Source organism: Arvicanthis niloticus, chromosome X (assembly GCF_011762505.2).
Source record: "Arvicanthis niloticus isolate mArvNil1 chromosome X, mArvNil1.pat.X, whole genome shotgun sequence".
Taxonomy (NCBI): domain Eukaryota; kingdom Metazoa; phylum Chordata; class Mammalia; order Rodentia; family Muridae; genus Arvicanthis; species Arvicanthis niloticus.
This window is the reverse complement of record NC_047679.1, coordinates 22,881,789-22,897,293: the sequence shown is the minus strand read 5'-3', so window position 1 is coordinate 22,897,293 and position 15,505 is coordinate 22,881,789. Positions and strand designations below refer to the sequence as shown.

The 15,505-nt window shown below is 43.5% G+C and overlaps 1 protein-coding gene across 1 annotated transcript in view; it reads left to right on the top strand.

Annotated features, from left to right (window-relative positions):
- Gemin8 (gem nuclear organelle associated protein 8) overlaps positions 1–15,505 on the top strand; it is a 49,838-nt gene extending 34,333 nt beyond the window's left edge. The window contains exon 5 of the mRNA XM_076918870.1: positions 15,348–15,505. Coding sequence (XP_076774985.1) covers positions 15,348–15,408 — 61 coding nt within the window. The 3' untranslated portion in view covers positions 15,409–15,505. The remainder of the gene's footprint in view (positions 1–15,347) is intronic.

Here is a 15,505-nt window from a genome sequence, read left to right as displayed (position 1 = left end):
CATAAACCAGCCAAAATGACACATGCCTGTAAACCCAGTACTCTGGAAGTGGAGGCAATAGAGTCAAAAGATCAAGGTCATTCTCAGCTACACAGTAATTTTGAGGCCAATATGGGCCTCAAAATATTGTGTCAAAAAGAAGCACACACGCACACAGAGAGAGAAGAGAGAAGAGAGAGAGAGAGAGAGAGAGAGAGAGAGAGAGAGAGCATGCACGTGCACGAGTTCAAATAAACATTCTATTTCTGTTTCTGGGGGCTGTGTCCACCCTGTAAGCTCTTCTCTCTTAGTATCACAAGGCTGGATTTATTCCCACTAACAATGTGATCAGCTAGAAGACTACATTCCCTTGCCTCCCTTGCAGCTATGATTGATCATGACATCAGCATTTTGCTCACAAGAGCCAAGCAAAACTATCCGGTGAGACTTCTTGGGCCACTTAAAGAAATTTAATCAATGACAAGTTTCCTTTTTTTATCCTTTCTTCCTTATACCTGCTTGCTATTTGGTATTCTGGTATAACGACTGGTGATGCTGTAAGACCCCCCCCCCCCCATGAAGGGAGGACCTCTCTCAAGCCTCAGAAATTCTCGGCCACCCCAATAACTCACAAGACACCATTCTTGATGCAACAGCATGAGGTATATTTTGAGATCAGTCGACTGAGGCCGAGACTCATGACCCACGTAGGGTCAGAGGAGTGCGACCCTCGGCTGCGAGTGGAGGGCTTATAAAGGGCAGAACCACAAACCAACGGGGGGGGGGGGGGGTGAGGGGGTTACCAAGGAAACATAACATAAAAACAGTAGAAAGTCTTAAAAGGTCCCAACCCAAATTTAGTTAGGGTCATGCAGAAACCATCTTATACACTTATCTTTTGCAAGAATGTAATCTCGCCCAACCATTCATCTTGTGGTCAGCCAGTTCTTGGGACCACCCAGATGACTTGCATCTTTCTTAGTAGTCAGGAGTGTGTCTTCCTGCTTTGGGCCTTCCCCACCCACAGGTGGGTTCTCTTCCCTGAGGCTTGAGGAATGTTAATCCAGCCAGTGTCCTCTGACTCAGGGATAATGTACTCCTCCCGGAATGTATCCTGGGGCAGTGAAGACCTGAAATCTTACATTCAGTTTAGCTTTCTTGGAACTAGTGAACCTGCATTATTTTGCTCAGGTCTAGGAGGTCATAAAAACTTTCTATATTTTTCATAAGTTTTTAATATCTTTCAATGCCACCTTGAATCATGAGGCATCTTGAAAATAGAAGCATTTTCCAGGAGGATAAAGAAGAAAGTTACAAGGGTTTGTGTTTTTGGTGACCATGGAGCTAAGGCTACCATACAGCCCCAGAGTCCCACCTCTGGATTATCTTTTGTGATGGGGGCAAGGGGAAGCAGCAGCAGCAACAACAACTACAACAACAACAAAAACCTTCTGTTACTTTTAAACCATGTTATTTAGGATTTTTCTTATGGAGAGCCACATACCTTAGGTCACCGGATAACCAAGAAGTAGATTCTTAATGGTAACTCAGATCTCTCAGACCATAGAATCTTTGGGGCTAATCATTGTAAGGCCCTCACGAATGGAGGACCTCACCCAAGCCTCGGGAATTTGTGGCCACCCCAGTAACTCACAAGACACTGAACTTGATGCAATCAGCAAGAGGCATATTTTAATCAGTATATTGAGGTCAAGACCCATGACCCATGCAGGGGCAGTGGGGTCTGACCCCAGGGCTTTGGAGACAGAGAGAATTTAAAGCCAAAAACCACAACTTAGTGGGGAAATCACAACCCAGGGGGAGTGAAGGAGGGTTGTTGGAGAGCATCTGTGGAAAGTCCCAGCCCATTATTCAGTTTGTGATAGTGTGTAAGGAACAGCCATGGGGAACATTTTGTATAGGCTATTCTCTAAGAGCCTGTACGTAATCAGCCATCTATCTTGTGGTCAGCCAAGTTCCTGAAACACAGAGCTCACGACCAAGCTGACCTGCACTCTTGGTTCTGCTTGCCTGTTAGGAGTTTTTAAAAATTCTTAACCCTTTCATCATCTCTTTGTTTTAATTGGAAAGTAGAGGTGTCACTTTCATTAGGCTATAATGATAACCTTATGTGACCACCTGAACTCCAGTCAGTTCTTAAGTTTTTAAGCCCTAAGTCTAGCTTTCAGTCTCTATAATGCTCTTTTTTATTGTTCTTGAAGGTAAAGTGACTAGTGAATAAGATAATTTCATAACTGAAACATAGTACCAACACCATTTTGGAGTGCTGTTTAACCTGGATTTGGATTGCCATAATAAAGATAACACATGTGTCTCATAGAAACAAGTAAGAACTATAAAGGGGCTATTAAATACGAGGTAAAGCTTTCCTTGCTCAAATGGAGGCCCAAGGCCTATCACCCAGTGGTAATGTTATGAGTCTTTCTAAAAAGTCTGTATACATTCACAATAATATTTTTATACATGTACAATAATATATACTGACATCTACTTAGTCACAAATGGAAATATGTTGCAGCGCTGGTTTGTACTCAACTGTATCTTACATCAGCCACTACATAATTACAGATAAGTAATAGGTCACATTAAATAGATTTAGGGTTGTTAAATAGATTATATGGGTACAGTAGTTTTTTAAAACAGCATTTCCTTATTTCTGGACAATTTAGTTTTTGTTTGTTTTGACAGGCTGGAGATTAAAATGTAGAGCCACATGCATGTTAGACCAGAATTCTACCACTGAGCAAGGGTTAGAAATGTTTCTTTTCTTCTCTTTCTTTCTCTGTTGCTTTCTTCCTTCCTTCATTTGTTTTTGTTCAAGAGCCCTTTATTTTGTGTTAGAGTGCACATATGTCAGAGCATGTATGTGGATGTCAGAGGATAACTTTAAGTTTTCTCCTCTCAATGGACTGAACCCAGGTCATGCATGAGTCTTGACAAGTACCTTCACTCACTGAGCCGTCTCTCTATCCTGAAGTGGAAACTTAAAGGTTCTTTGAAAAGTGGGTTAGATGGTACTTTGCTGGGCAAACACATGATGGAGTGTTTTTCTGAAGTGGACACAGGTGAAAGGCTAAGGCAGACTTGTAAATGGACATTTCACTGAGGCAAACACAGGAGAAAGGGTGTTCTGCTAAAGCAAGCATGTGAAAGGACACATGTTGAAGGATTCTTTAATAAGGACGCACATGTATTGGTTTACCTTACATTGTGTAGTTGACCTCCATTTGTCAGGACTCCATAAAGAGAAATACACCAAAAACCTTCTGGTGGTGTGCTGCAGTTTCTTGAAGCTTCCTTGGACTGGGGCTGATTGGCAGAATAATGTCAGCTGAGACAGATGCATGTGCTGAGGCAAGACATGCTGAGAGGCAAGACTTGCAGAGAACATGTGATGTTTGGAAGAAGTATAAATAGAACTCTCGATGGACAGTGAAGAGGGCTGAGGTTGGCTTGCTTATAGAGCTAGCTGTGCAATGCTTGTTGGTCTCATGTCTTTGCTGATCTTTGCTTCTCGAGTGAGGTACAGCCAAGAACTTTTTCCTGGTATTCTTGTTGTCTCTGGTCCCTCCTGCTGACTTGTGTAGAGGCTGAGACCTGTCTCTGCTAGGTAGTACCACCCCTGCTGCTAACCCAACTCTACAGAACTGGAGTGCAGATATATCCATAAAGTAGATCGAGCTGCTGCTGCTGCTGGCTCCTGTGAACTGAACTGCTGATTTCCAGACAACACAAACAGGAGTTGCTCCAAATTTCTAAACAGGTCCACTTCCCCCATATCCTTTCTTTTCCACTACCTCTGGTGGATGATGGGCTAGAAGGGAGGTTGAAGCATTTAAGAACCATCATTTAAAGTAGACTTTGCAAAAATTAAAGTTATACCATCTCACATCTGTGATTTTCTAATGCAAACAATATTGTCATGTACATTCTTAAACATAATCTTAGTGTGTAGTAGGTAAGGAGTGTGCTTTTACCCACTAAGCAAAAATGACCATTGTGATATAGATTTATCCATCCAGTTTTCATAAATACAAAAATAATCAAGTAGATATATAATCACACTGACAGACAGACAGAAACACACACAAATGTGCTAATTTTGCTGCTAAATAAATTCATTAGGGGGATGATGAGATGGTTCAGTGCCTAAGAACCTGACCTTAACACCCGGATCCCAAGTAAACATAGAAGAACTTTACCCTCTCAACTCTACACATGCACTGTGGCACACAATTTAAAGTTATAATAATAATGTGTGAGAAATGTGTTCGCTAACAGGGTAAAGGCCTATTGTGTATGAGAGTGTGCCTGGCCTATTCATAAGACACCAGGGATACCAGTGGAGAAGAAAAGGAGTGGGAGAATCTCAGAGTTTTATCAGCTTTCCTTGGGACACTGCCTTGATAACATGCTAAAGGACATTGTCCAGAGACAGGAAACTCATTCTTCATTTCAAAACCTCTCTGTGGCTACTGGGTAGAAAAAGAAGCAGTAGAAAATCAAGAGGTGTGGGTGCTAGAGTGCTTACCTAGTATATGAAAGACACCCTGGATTTTATCCCCAACACCATAAACTCCAGAGATGGTGGCACACATCTGTAATCTCAGTACTCTAAAGGTACATACAGGAGGATCAGAAGCTCAGGGTCATCCTGGGCTACATAATGAGTTCCAGGCCAGCTTGTATCACATGGCCACATGAGCCCCTCACTTAAAAAAAGAAAGATCCAGAGGTTTGGGTGTATGCTTTTAATCCCAACATGTGAAAGATAGAGACAGGCAGAGCTCTGTGAGTTCAAGGTCAACTTGGTATATATAAAGTATTCAAGGATAGCCAAAATGACAAACGTAGCAACACACACACACACGCACACACAAGCAATGGACAAAGAGTGTTGTTGGTGTAGTTCTGAGTCAGGGACAGAGCAGATAGCAGGTCTTTGTTAGCCTGGCTTAATACCTGGCATGGTGGCCAAAGCTGTCTTCTCCCTAGGACCCATAAAAAAAAAATCAAATGAAATCCAGGCAGTGCAGCACAGGAAGAGAAAGACAAACAGATACTTGTGTACCACCATGCCATCCACAGACCTGCCCTCTGGTGCACTGCATAGTCAGACCATAGACACCTGCTTGCAACCACACCTTGCAGCACAGATGGAGTATAACACCAGGGGCATACCAGCCCTGTGGCCAGCTTAAAACAGGAGCCAGCACAATGTGTATATTGTGGTCAGATAGGAGAGAAAGAGAAGTGGAGCTGTTTGAGTACTATGAAGAGAGATAGAATTCGAAACTCAAGAGTGGAGCAGTAGGCCCTGCCACCTGTAGGACCTCCATTGTGATGTCCCAGCCACTGAGGGCCATGTCTGAGCCTGTGGCTACAAAGCAGCAAGGCAAGGTTGGTGTCAATCATGGCTCATATTACCAACAGAGAACATGGGGATGTCCCTGGTCCGGGCAGCTGGCCCCATCTCAGCAGCAGCAGCAGTATTCTTGAGAGCAGGCCCTGCACCTCACCATGAAGCACCATGGTGGCTGGGGTGTGGGTGAGTCAGTCCAAAGGATGTGAGTGTGGGAGAACTGACCCTTCCACTCATCTGCTATGAGTAGCACGAAGTGATACCCTACCACCACCACCTCTAGCAGTCGAGAAAGCTGCCCACAAGGTCATGAAGTCAGGAGAATTAGCCCTGCCCACCAGCTGCAGCACTCAGGAGAGCAGGCCCTGCTCCTCACCTAGACAGCACAGCAGAGCTGACCCTGGTGACGGGTGCACATGGGGTGGCATGGATGCTGGAATGATAGCCTCTCCCACCCCTTGCCCCTCATGGCCTGCAGCAGTCAGGAAAGCTGGCCCTGGGGTCATGAGAACAAGTGAGCTGGCTAAAGTACTTGAGAGAGCAAGCCCTACACCTCCTTTGGGCCCGCACAGTAGAACTGGCTCTGGTTGGGGAGGGTTGGCAGGTGAGCCAGCTCCCAAGGGTGAGAGCATGAGGGGAGAGCTGGTCCTGCCACTTGTCTGGCAAGAGGTGGCATGGGTGTAGGGGTGATGCCCTTATTGCCTTTTCAGAGAGCTGGCCCCGGGGGCTTGAGAGCAGGACAGCTAGCCCTGTTCCCCCAATGGCTGTAGCAATTGGGAGTGTGAGCCCTGCACATCACCTGGGAACACAATGGAGCTGGCCCTGAATTTGAAGGCACTGATGGACCAGCTCCTCACAGTGTGCAGCACTTGGGACAGTGAGTCTGGTACCTTGACTGGGAAGCACAGTTGTGCTGGTTCTGGAGGCATGGGTATGGATGAACCAGCCTTGAGGTCATGAGAGCAAGAGAGCTGAGCCTGCCTCCTGCTAATGGCAGCATTGGGTGTCCTAGCTGGAGCAGTGCTGGAGACTTCACCCTGGTGGTGCAGATAAGGGAGGGCCAGAGTGCTGACCAGCTCAACTGCCACCCAGGCCCAGATCCAGAACTCTGAATCAGCCCTCTAAAAAAAAAAAAATCTTTCTCATCTGCAAATGGTTGAGATGCGTGAAAGGCCAGTCCTGCTGTCTCAAAGCTGCAGGATCTACATGACACAGGGCAACAAGATAACCAGGCAGAGTCCCAGTGAGGATCCAATATTGATGGTGTCACAGAAGTCAGAGATCTATAACCAGACCATGACTCACTGCAATGAACATTTGCGAGTGAAGATCTGTGGACAGAGGGATATACTGTGAGACACACTGGGACATTCTACAGCTTCCATGATGAGATGTTTTCTATACTTTGCTTTTGTTGTTCTTTATGTGTGTTATATAAGGGGGGAGGTTTTTACTTTAGTTCTGGAGATTCGAACTCAGGTCCTCAGGCTTGCCCACCAACCACTTTACCACCTACTAAGCCATCTCCCCTACCCTATTTCTTTGAATCTATCTACTTTAGGACTATATAAATTTCAACTCAGCCATGCCACAAAATTCTTATTCTTGTAAGTTCTTTCCACTTTTTTTGCTGTTGTAAATAATGCTTTGATGTTCATAAATAATGCGTTGGTGAAGATTTTTATGCATAAATTTTAGTGTTTTTCAGATTAATCTGCCTGAGGACAGAATACAGAGGTGGAATTAGCAAGTCAAATAGAGAACATGTTTTAGGCACTTGATGGTTACTATTAAATTGCTCTCAAAAAAGTTCGACCTATATAAATTCCTCAGGCTTATGAAAGTCATATACAACCTTAAAGGGGGAGAAAGCCCTTGATTAGCATCATCTTCCTTTTAAAAACAGGGTGGGTTCTTTTTATATTAAGAAAGTGCTAGAATTTCGCACATCATATGCATGGAAGAGAGTGAAAACTAAGATTCCGAGTATGAAAGAGTCATTAGAGCCTTTAGAGCAAAGCTTCAGTTCAATCGTGATGCAGCTTGTGGATCATATGAAAGTAGGCATAGAAGCAGTCATGACTAAATATATGTGGTTGCTAAGATACTAAGCTGGAGACTAGGAATTAACTTTTCACACCTTCTCCTCCAATGAGTCATTTCAGGACTAGCCGTCTCTTCTTGTTAAATGGTATGGCATGGAAACATTTGGGACAAATTGGTATTTGGCCAGAAGGGAAAGAATTGCACAAAATGAGGACAAGATAAAAAATAGTTCTGAAACAATGTGTTGCCTTGTAACTCCATGTCCATTCCTCACTTGATCCTCTCTGCGTGAAGGAAAGTAGGAGTATCACGGCCGGCCTAATATGATCTGATCTATCTCACAGGGCTTTTGTCAAGAGCACGTACATGCTAATAAGAGACAAAGTGGTCTCAGATATTATGACTGCTTTGAAGTCTCAGGCCCTCAGCTTTGGATACTTATACATTAAGAGGGCTTTGAATGCCTCTGCAAAGGTTTGGTCTTGTATTCCGGTGTAGCAGATTCAATAGTGTACCTCTGGGAGAATCTACTCACTGTGGGGAGAGGGGCGTTTTGATTAAGGCCTGAGCCTCTAGTTAGGCTGGCATTTCTTCAAGAGCAACAGTTGTACTTCATTTGCCCACTTGATAAACTATCTACTGCCCCTGGCAAGACAAAACAGGCTCGTTCCCTCCTGCTTAGTGCTGTATCTCAGTTATGAGAGGATGAGAAGGGGTCTAACAGAATTTCTTTGTTGGCACTGAGCATCCTGTCCTCCATCTTGTGTTGCCATCCCTCCTGGATTGCCAGTAAAGCCAACCCTTTTGTCTCTGGTCCTAGCAAGTCATCTCTTCTAAACTTTCTCTGACCCCAGAGACTTTTGTTGCATCCATCACACCTCATTCCGACTCATTCCATGGGTGCTACAATATTCTTTTTCCTGGCAGACGAGTCAGACTCTACCAGCCTGTTCTGCTGTCTCCTCCCTTGGACCAATTTTAGTTTCTATCCCAGGTTTCAAATATGGTCTCTGAGTAAAGAAATGGATGACAGGGCTGGAAGTGTATCTTGGTTCATAGGGTACCAGAGTGCTTACCTAGCACATACAAACCCCTGGGTTCCATTCCCCCAACACTGTGAAAAAGAATGGTAGTGGCAGTACATGTCTATAAACCCAGCACTCAGGATATGGATGCAGAATAATCAGAAGTTCAGCTCACCCTCAGCTACTTATCAATTTCAAGAACAGCCTGAACCATTTGAGACACAAGACTGTGTCAAAAGACGTGTGAATGTGTGTGTGTGTGTGTGTGTGTGTGTGTGTGTGTGTGTGTAGGGGGGGTACATTTTTCAAGTCTAAGGTCACAGTAGGAAACAAATACCAAGTAAAAATGAAGCCATGCTGTGTATCACCAGAAACAGTTTTAAGCCAGTCTATCTACATAGAGACATTATCATCTACTAACTGCTTTTATGCAAACTGAGATCTCGTATTCCTTCAGAAACTGCAAATGTGAAGAATAGAATAACAACTTGAGGTTACTGGGGCCAACACTAGATGCTAATTGTGGTGATATCTCGTATTTAAATAGAAAAGCAGAAAATGTTTTTAAATGTTGCCTTCCTAAATTTGCTGCTAGAAACCTAATTTGATGGTTCTCTGGCATCTGGTGATTCTAGATAGCAGCATACTCTCTAATAAATACGATGCCTGTGAACCACCCCCTGAGATTCCAGTGTAATTGATCCGGGCAGGCTGTGTGTGTACATTTTAAATGTTCCCCAGGGGACTGTATATGCAGCCAGGACTGAGAACCAATGCTCTGAAGTGTCTGAGCTTCTGATGGCAGATCTTCTAATTAAACCACAATGGGCTTCCAGGACATGAACATAAAACATCTTACTTGCTCATGCACTCTCCCTCTTGAATGCCCTAACTCTCTTGCTTTCTTCTTATTTACCCAATAAATCGCTCTGAGACTTTCTTTGCACTCTGCTCCTCTTTCATGCAGTACAAACCCGATGTCTGATGGTTCAAATTGCAATGAGCTGGCATCTTTAAAGCCCAGACCGTAGCAGTAGAGAAACTATGGCCTACAAAAAAAGAATGAGGTAATGCAGTTGGCCTTCTACTTGGGCTTGTGTTACGTGGGTGGCTTTATGGAAGAGAGGGCATGGGAGAAGCCTGGAGAAAACATTGGCATATGGGACTTTGACAAACCTTCGTGAAACTTCACACTTGAAATAAGGCATAACCAGGGCGGGATTCCATCTGACTCCCCCACAGTGGATGCCATGTGGCCAGGAATTAGGCGAAGATTCTAACTAGGCATTTCCCCCTCTTTCTCTTCTAACTCTCAGGCTCCTTAGGAACTATGATACTTGGGTAGAAAATATACTACATTGCATCACAGTATCTGTAACACCAAGGGCCCTTTACCTCAAAGAACCTCAGCCGGCATAAAGAGAGAAAATGGTGCTGAGTTTGAAGGAGAGCTCTCAGCAGGCTGGGTTCATCTTTCCATGGACCTCATCCTATCCTCTTTCAGAAAAATGATAGCTGAGCAGAAATCCAGTGTACATAGGAAAAATACTCTAGACGGTCTCAATACTTCAGTAAACCACAGAAGCCTTTGATTTGCCTTTTGCCAGTTTCAGAAATGGTGAACCTCAAGACTCACAGGCCTTGAGGTTTTGGCTATTGGCCCTCTTACCAGTATGAGTTGTGAACCACAAAGGCGTAAGAGGCAGAATTGTAGTGACATGGGTACAGCTCTCTTACCATGTTGCTCCAAAGAGGGAGAGTGCCTTTTATGACTAGGAAGTCATAAAAGACTTTGGGCTGCAGGCTCCCTGGCAGCCACCTAGCTAGGATCTTTTCCAAGGTCCCTAAACTAATCGTCCCCTTGGCAACCAGCATCAATGCAGAATTCTGATGGATATAACTGCTAGAGGGGCTGAGCTGGACCAATTTCTCAGAGAATTGTGTGCTTCCAGGAACAGATTCAACTGGTATTCTGCTTGAATTTGATCGTTCCAGGCAGGGTTTCAACACTCATGAAGATGAAAGAAGTGAAAATCCAGGCAGACAGGGACGCTTTTCGAAAAACAGCAAAATTGTAATGTGTCTTTTATCTCAATGCCTTGCTTCCATTTCCTCCCATTACTATGTTTTTGTTGTTGCTGCTGTATTGTGTAACCTATTCTTGTGGTAAAAAAGAGTGCCAGCTCACCCCATGGCTCAGTCAGTGGGTAAAGGCACCTGCTGCCCATCTTGACCACCTAAGTTCAAGCCCAGACTCCCACAGGCCGTTTTCTGAGCCTCCAAACCCTCACAGTGGCCACCAGACACCACCCTCCCACAACACAAAAGAAGTAAATGCCATTTAAAAAAATGTTGAGTGTTACCTCCAATGCCCATTAAAAAAAATGGAGGAAGCTAGTCTTAAGACATCTGCTAGAAGTGGAACTTACTTCTGGAAGTAAATTCATGGAAACTGCTCAGGGGCAGATGTCTGCCTTTCTGCCCTACTCAATATCAGCTGATTCTCACAGACACATTTAATACAAATCTAACGGATAAGATACATTTCTCACTAATGCTGGAACATGCCATTCTGCCTATAGATAACAAGTCTTTTCATTCTAATTCCGGAGCAACCTAACTCAAACTAGCTGATGGGATGGGGATAAGGGAGGGGGGGGGGGGGTCCAGAGCCCCAGGAGAGGCCTCTTGACACTCACACTCATTTCCGAGTTTGACATATCACCAGCTTGCTAGCTCCTGATTCTTGTCATATCACCAGAGTTTGGATTTAATCATCCACCAGAAATAAAGCAAGCCATTCTCCAGGGTAGGAGGCTGTGGGGATTTAGAAGCTCTGCCATGAGCTTTTAAAAACCTGTGAGACTGAGCCGTTCAAAGTTTTCTTTCTGTCTGAGTCTGAATTTGATTCTAGGTGTATATCCTATTGAATCCTACATGAAACAGATTTGTAGACATTGCTAATGCAATTACAATTCCTCCTTAGGACACAAGCTTTCTTATGCATAAAAATCCCACCCACCTCTCTGGGCAGGAAGTCATAAGCCCCAGGCTGTAGCCTTGAGCCTTCCTCAGTCATACTACCTTCAACACTTCTCTCAAAGAGCTGCCTCCCCCTCCTTCTTCCCCTCCTCCGTATCCCTCCCGTTCTCTCTTGCATTTAAACTAAATCACTTCCTTCATGCTAAATCTGAATTTTTGTCTGCATAAATCTATTTCTTTTACCTCGAGACAGGGACTCGTGTATCCAGTTTTGCTATGTAGCTGGGGATGACCTTGAGCCACCCCTCCTAAGTGCTGAAATCCTGTGTGTGCATCACCACGCCCTATTCATATCATGCTGAGGCTGGAACCAGGGCTTCATAAGCATGCTAGGCAAGCCTCTACCAACCGAGCTACACTCCTAGCTCCTGCAGAAGCTATTTCAAAGCCTTCCCAACATCTAAAATGCAGGCTGAATCCAAATGTCCAAAAGTCATTCCACCAAATATTCTTTTTTTTAAATGAAATAAAGGACTCAATGGGAATGTGAGTTTAGCAGTCACAAAGGCTAATTTGATCTGCAGAGCCCTAGCTCCCCCTGTTTCTACCCAAGAATATGAAGAAACGATACACGTGGGCGCGGGCACGCGTGCGTGCACACACACACACACACACACACACACACACACACACACAATTCAGGACAGCTTTGTTTTAGCCCTATGACCACCATCTTTTGCTCTTATTTTAGTGAAAAGGATAGAAATCTTGAAAAGGAAAAACTGGGCAGAAATAGAAAGCAGAGGCACAGGAAGGAAAAAAAGAGAAGAGGAAGAGCCAAATAGCTCTGACAGACGCTGCGGCCCCCGAGCCTGCTGTTCTCCACTTCTGCCAGTAGCCCCAAGAACTGTGACAAAACACATCCCAATGAGATCCTGAGAGCCCCCAGGGCAGCAGCTCCCATTCCCAGAGATTCCCAACCCAACTCACTCCAGCAAACATTTCCCAAAGCTCTTTCTCAGAGAAAATGAGTGGCAACCTTGGACCTTGCAGGGAGACGAAGGAGATAATATGTTCCTAAAGAAACAATTTCAGGAAGACAAGAATGTAGTCAGGAAGAGACTGAATGATAGAGGCAAGATACCTAGGAGAACAAAAAGCTTTGTGTGGGCTGAGGGAGCTGTGGATGAGGGGCAGAGGAGAGGGTGGGACCCGATGGAGCTTGAGGTCCAGGTGGTAGGAATGTGTGCAAGTGAGCACTTTCTGATTCCACCCATTCTTCATGGAGTGGCTGGATTATATGTGTGTGCAGATGCACACATGTGGAGCTCAGAGGGACAGTTTTTGGGAAAGGGCCCACTGTAGGTTGCTGACATCCAAATCAGATCATCAGGCTTGTAAGCCAAGCACTTTTACTTGCTGAGACAGCTCAGAATCCCTGTGTGCATCCGTTCTTTCTCCCAACACGGCTCCAGGAAACATGTCACAGGCTTTTAGAGGACAGTCTCTCATTTTTCTTCAGAAAGTCATCTATCATTTGTTTGTTTGAGACAGGGTCTCACACTGTAGCCCAGGCTGGCCTATACTCACAGGAATCCTCTTGCTACTAGTGCTAGGATCATAGGCATACGTCACCATGCCTGCTGTCATATTAAACAAACTTATATCTATACATATATTAATATATTAATTAGATATAGATTGTTATTGAAAAAATCAGCAGGTTTTTTTTTAAGGACTGTTCAACATTTGAAGAACATTCTATTTCCTGTTAACATCCGGTTCATTTCCTGAAAATGGTTTATTCTTTCTCTTTTTTCCCACTAAGACCTCAATCAGTTGGCAGACTCATTCTCTCACTACGGGTTTTACATTGTTAGTTTCAAGATGATCCGCTCATGTGAATGATTTATTGCTTCTTCTTCTTCTTCTTTTTTTTTTTTTTTCTATTTCTCCATTTCTGGCCTTCTATGTTTAGGTTGGGAGGCCAGGGGGCTCAGAAGACAGAAGATGAATGCTCTCATGTGCTGGAGTTCAGTTTCACTCGGTGGGATGATCAAATTCTCTGAGGCAGGCAGACAAATAGTTTGGCTTCTACACTGGCGGCCAATTTTTAAAAGACATTCAAGAGAGCCCAGCATGGTGGCTCACTCCTACAGTGATTCTCCTGCTTTCACTTTTGCAGATTCTAAGATAGCCTGGGCTACATTGCAAGCCCTTGCCTTAAAAACAAAGTTTAAGGCCTGGATTTTACACACACATCACAAGGTATGGCTTGAGGAAAGATTAAAAAGTAAAGCTCTGCCAGGAAGCTGTGGCACACACCTTTAATCTCAGCACTTGGGAGGCAGAGGCCTGTGGATCTCTGAGTTTCGGGACAGCCTGGTCTACAGAGAGAGTTCCAGAACAGCCAGGGATACATAGAGAAACCCTGTCTTGAAAAACTTTTTTAAAAAGGGCACAGCCCTGCAGAATTGGGGTTTGTAGCTCCATTGATACAGGGATGAAGCCCTGGGGTCTGATCCCTAATGTCAGTGATATACATAGAGAATTTGAGGCTAGCCTGAGCTACATGACACCTTATCTTTAAAACCACAAGAAGCCTATGTAGAAATGTTTGTAGCAGCATTAGTCATGGTAGCCAAGCCAGATGAATGAATGGATGAACAAAACATGATTTGTATTAACGTGTTAATTATATGTAATTATATAATAATGAGTTTTGCAGTACATTTATACAAATATAATATGAATTGATCAGTTGACCCCCTATTCCTCTTATATGTTCCCCTCCAGCTCCCACAGATTTCCTTCCCCTTTCTACTTTCATGTATCTTTCTGCGTGTGCATGTGTATGTGTGAATGAGTTGTCATTAGTGTTGCTTATAGGTACATGGGTATATGGTTACTTACAGGAGTATGGAAAGAGGCTCATAGATGTAATGAATCTATTTAAATGAAATATTCAATATAGGCAAATCTGTAGAAGCAGAAAATATAGTGAGGTTTCTTTTTAAAATATTTTTTTATTATGAGTGTGTGTGTGTGTGTGTCTGCATAAATGTATGACATGTGTTGGTTTAGGTATTCCAGGAGGGCAAAAGGCGTTGAGGGAGCTGGAGTTACAGGCAATTGTGAGCCAGCAGCTGTGGGTGCTAGGATTCAAATGTGAATCCTCTGGGAGAACAATAATCATCCTTTCTCTCTTTTAAAATTATATTTAATTTTATTTTATGTGAATAGATGATTTGCCTGCATGTATGTCTGTGCATCACATTCATACCTGGTGCTGAGACCAGAATATTCCCTGGGATTAGCGCTACAGATGTCATGAGCCTCCATATGGGTGCTAGGAACTAAACTCAAGGCCTTGGGAGGAACAGTCAATGCTCTTAACTGCAGAGTCATCTTTTCAGCTCCAGCAAGCGCTCTTGAGCACTGAGCCATCTATCTGGGCTAAGTGGGTTATCTTTTAACCAAAATCCACATATCTTTTTTCTTTTTTCCTTCCAAACCAAACATTGACTGGGATGACTTCTCCTGAGTGGAGAACTATGACGGTAACTTTCTGTTAAAAGGGGGAGGGATTAAACCCAACACCATGAACTGCAGGCAACTAAGGAACCCTGAGAGGAATACAGCACACCAACTACTTATCTAATACTAAATGGTCAGACTGAAAACATACATGCAAGTATACATATTCAGGCAAGACAGACTATATTTAGGAATATATATGTATATATGTAGGAATATATATATATATATATATATATATATATATATATATATATCATGAACTTGAAAGAGAACCTGGAAGGATATATGAGAGGGCTTTGAAGGAAGAAGGGGGGAATGATATAATTATGTTATAATCTCAAAAATTAATAACATTTTCTAAAAGGACATCCCTCCTCATTCTTTCCTTACAGGGAGAAAAAACAGCGCCATTTTCCACCCTGGAATATCATGCCATACAGTGACCAGAAGTAAAAACCCTAAAATTATTGTAGGTCTTTGTTTTCTCTAAATGTTTGCATAGACCAACTTTATATATTTTTTAAACCAGCATTAAAGATGTCACTCTGTC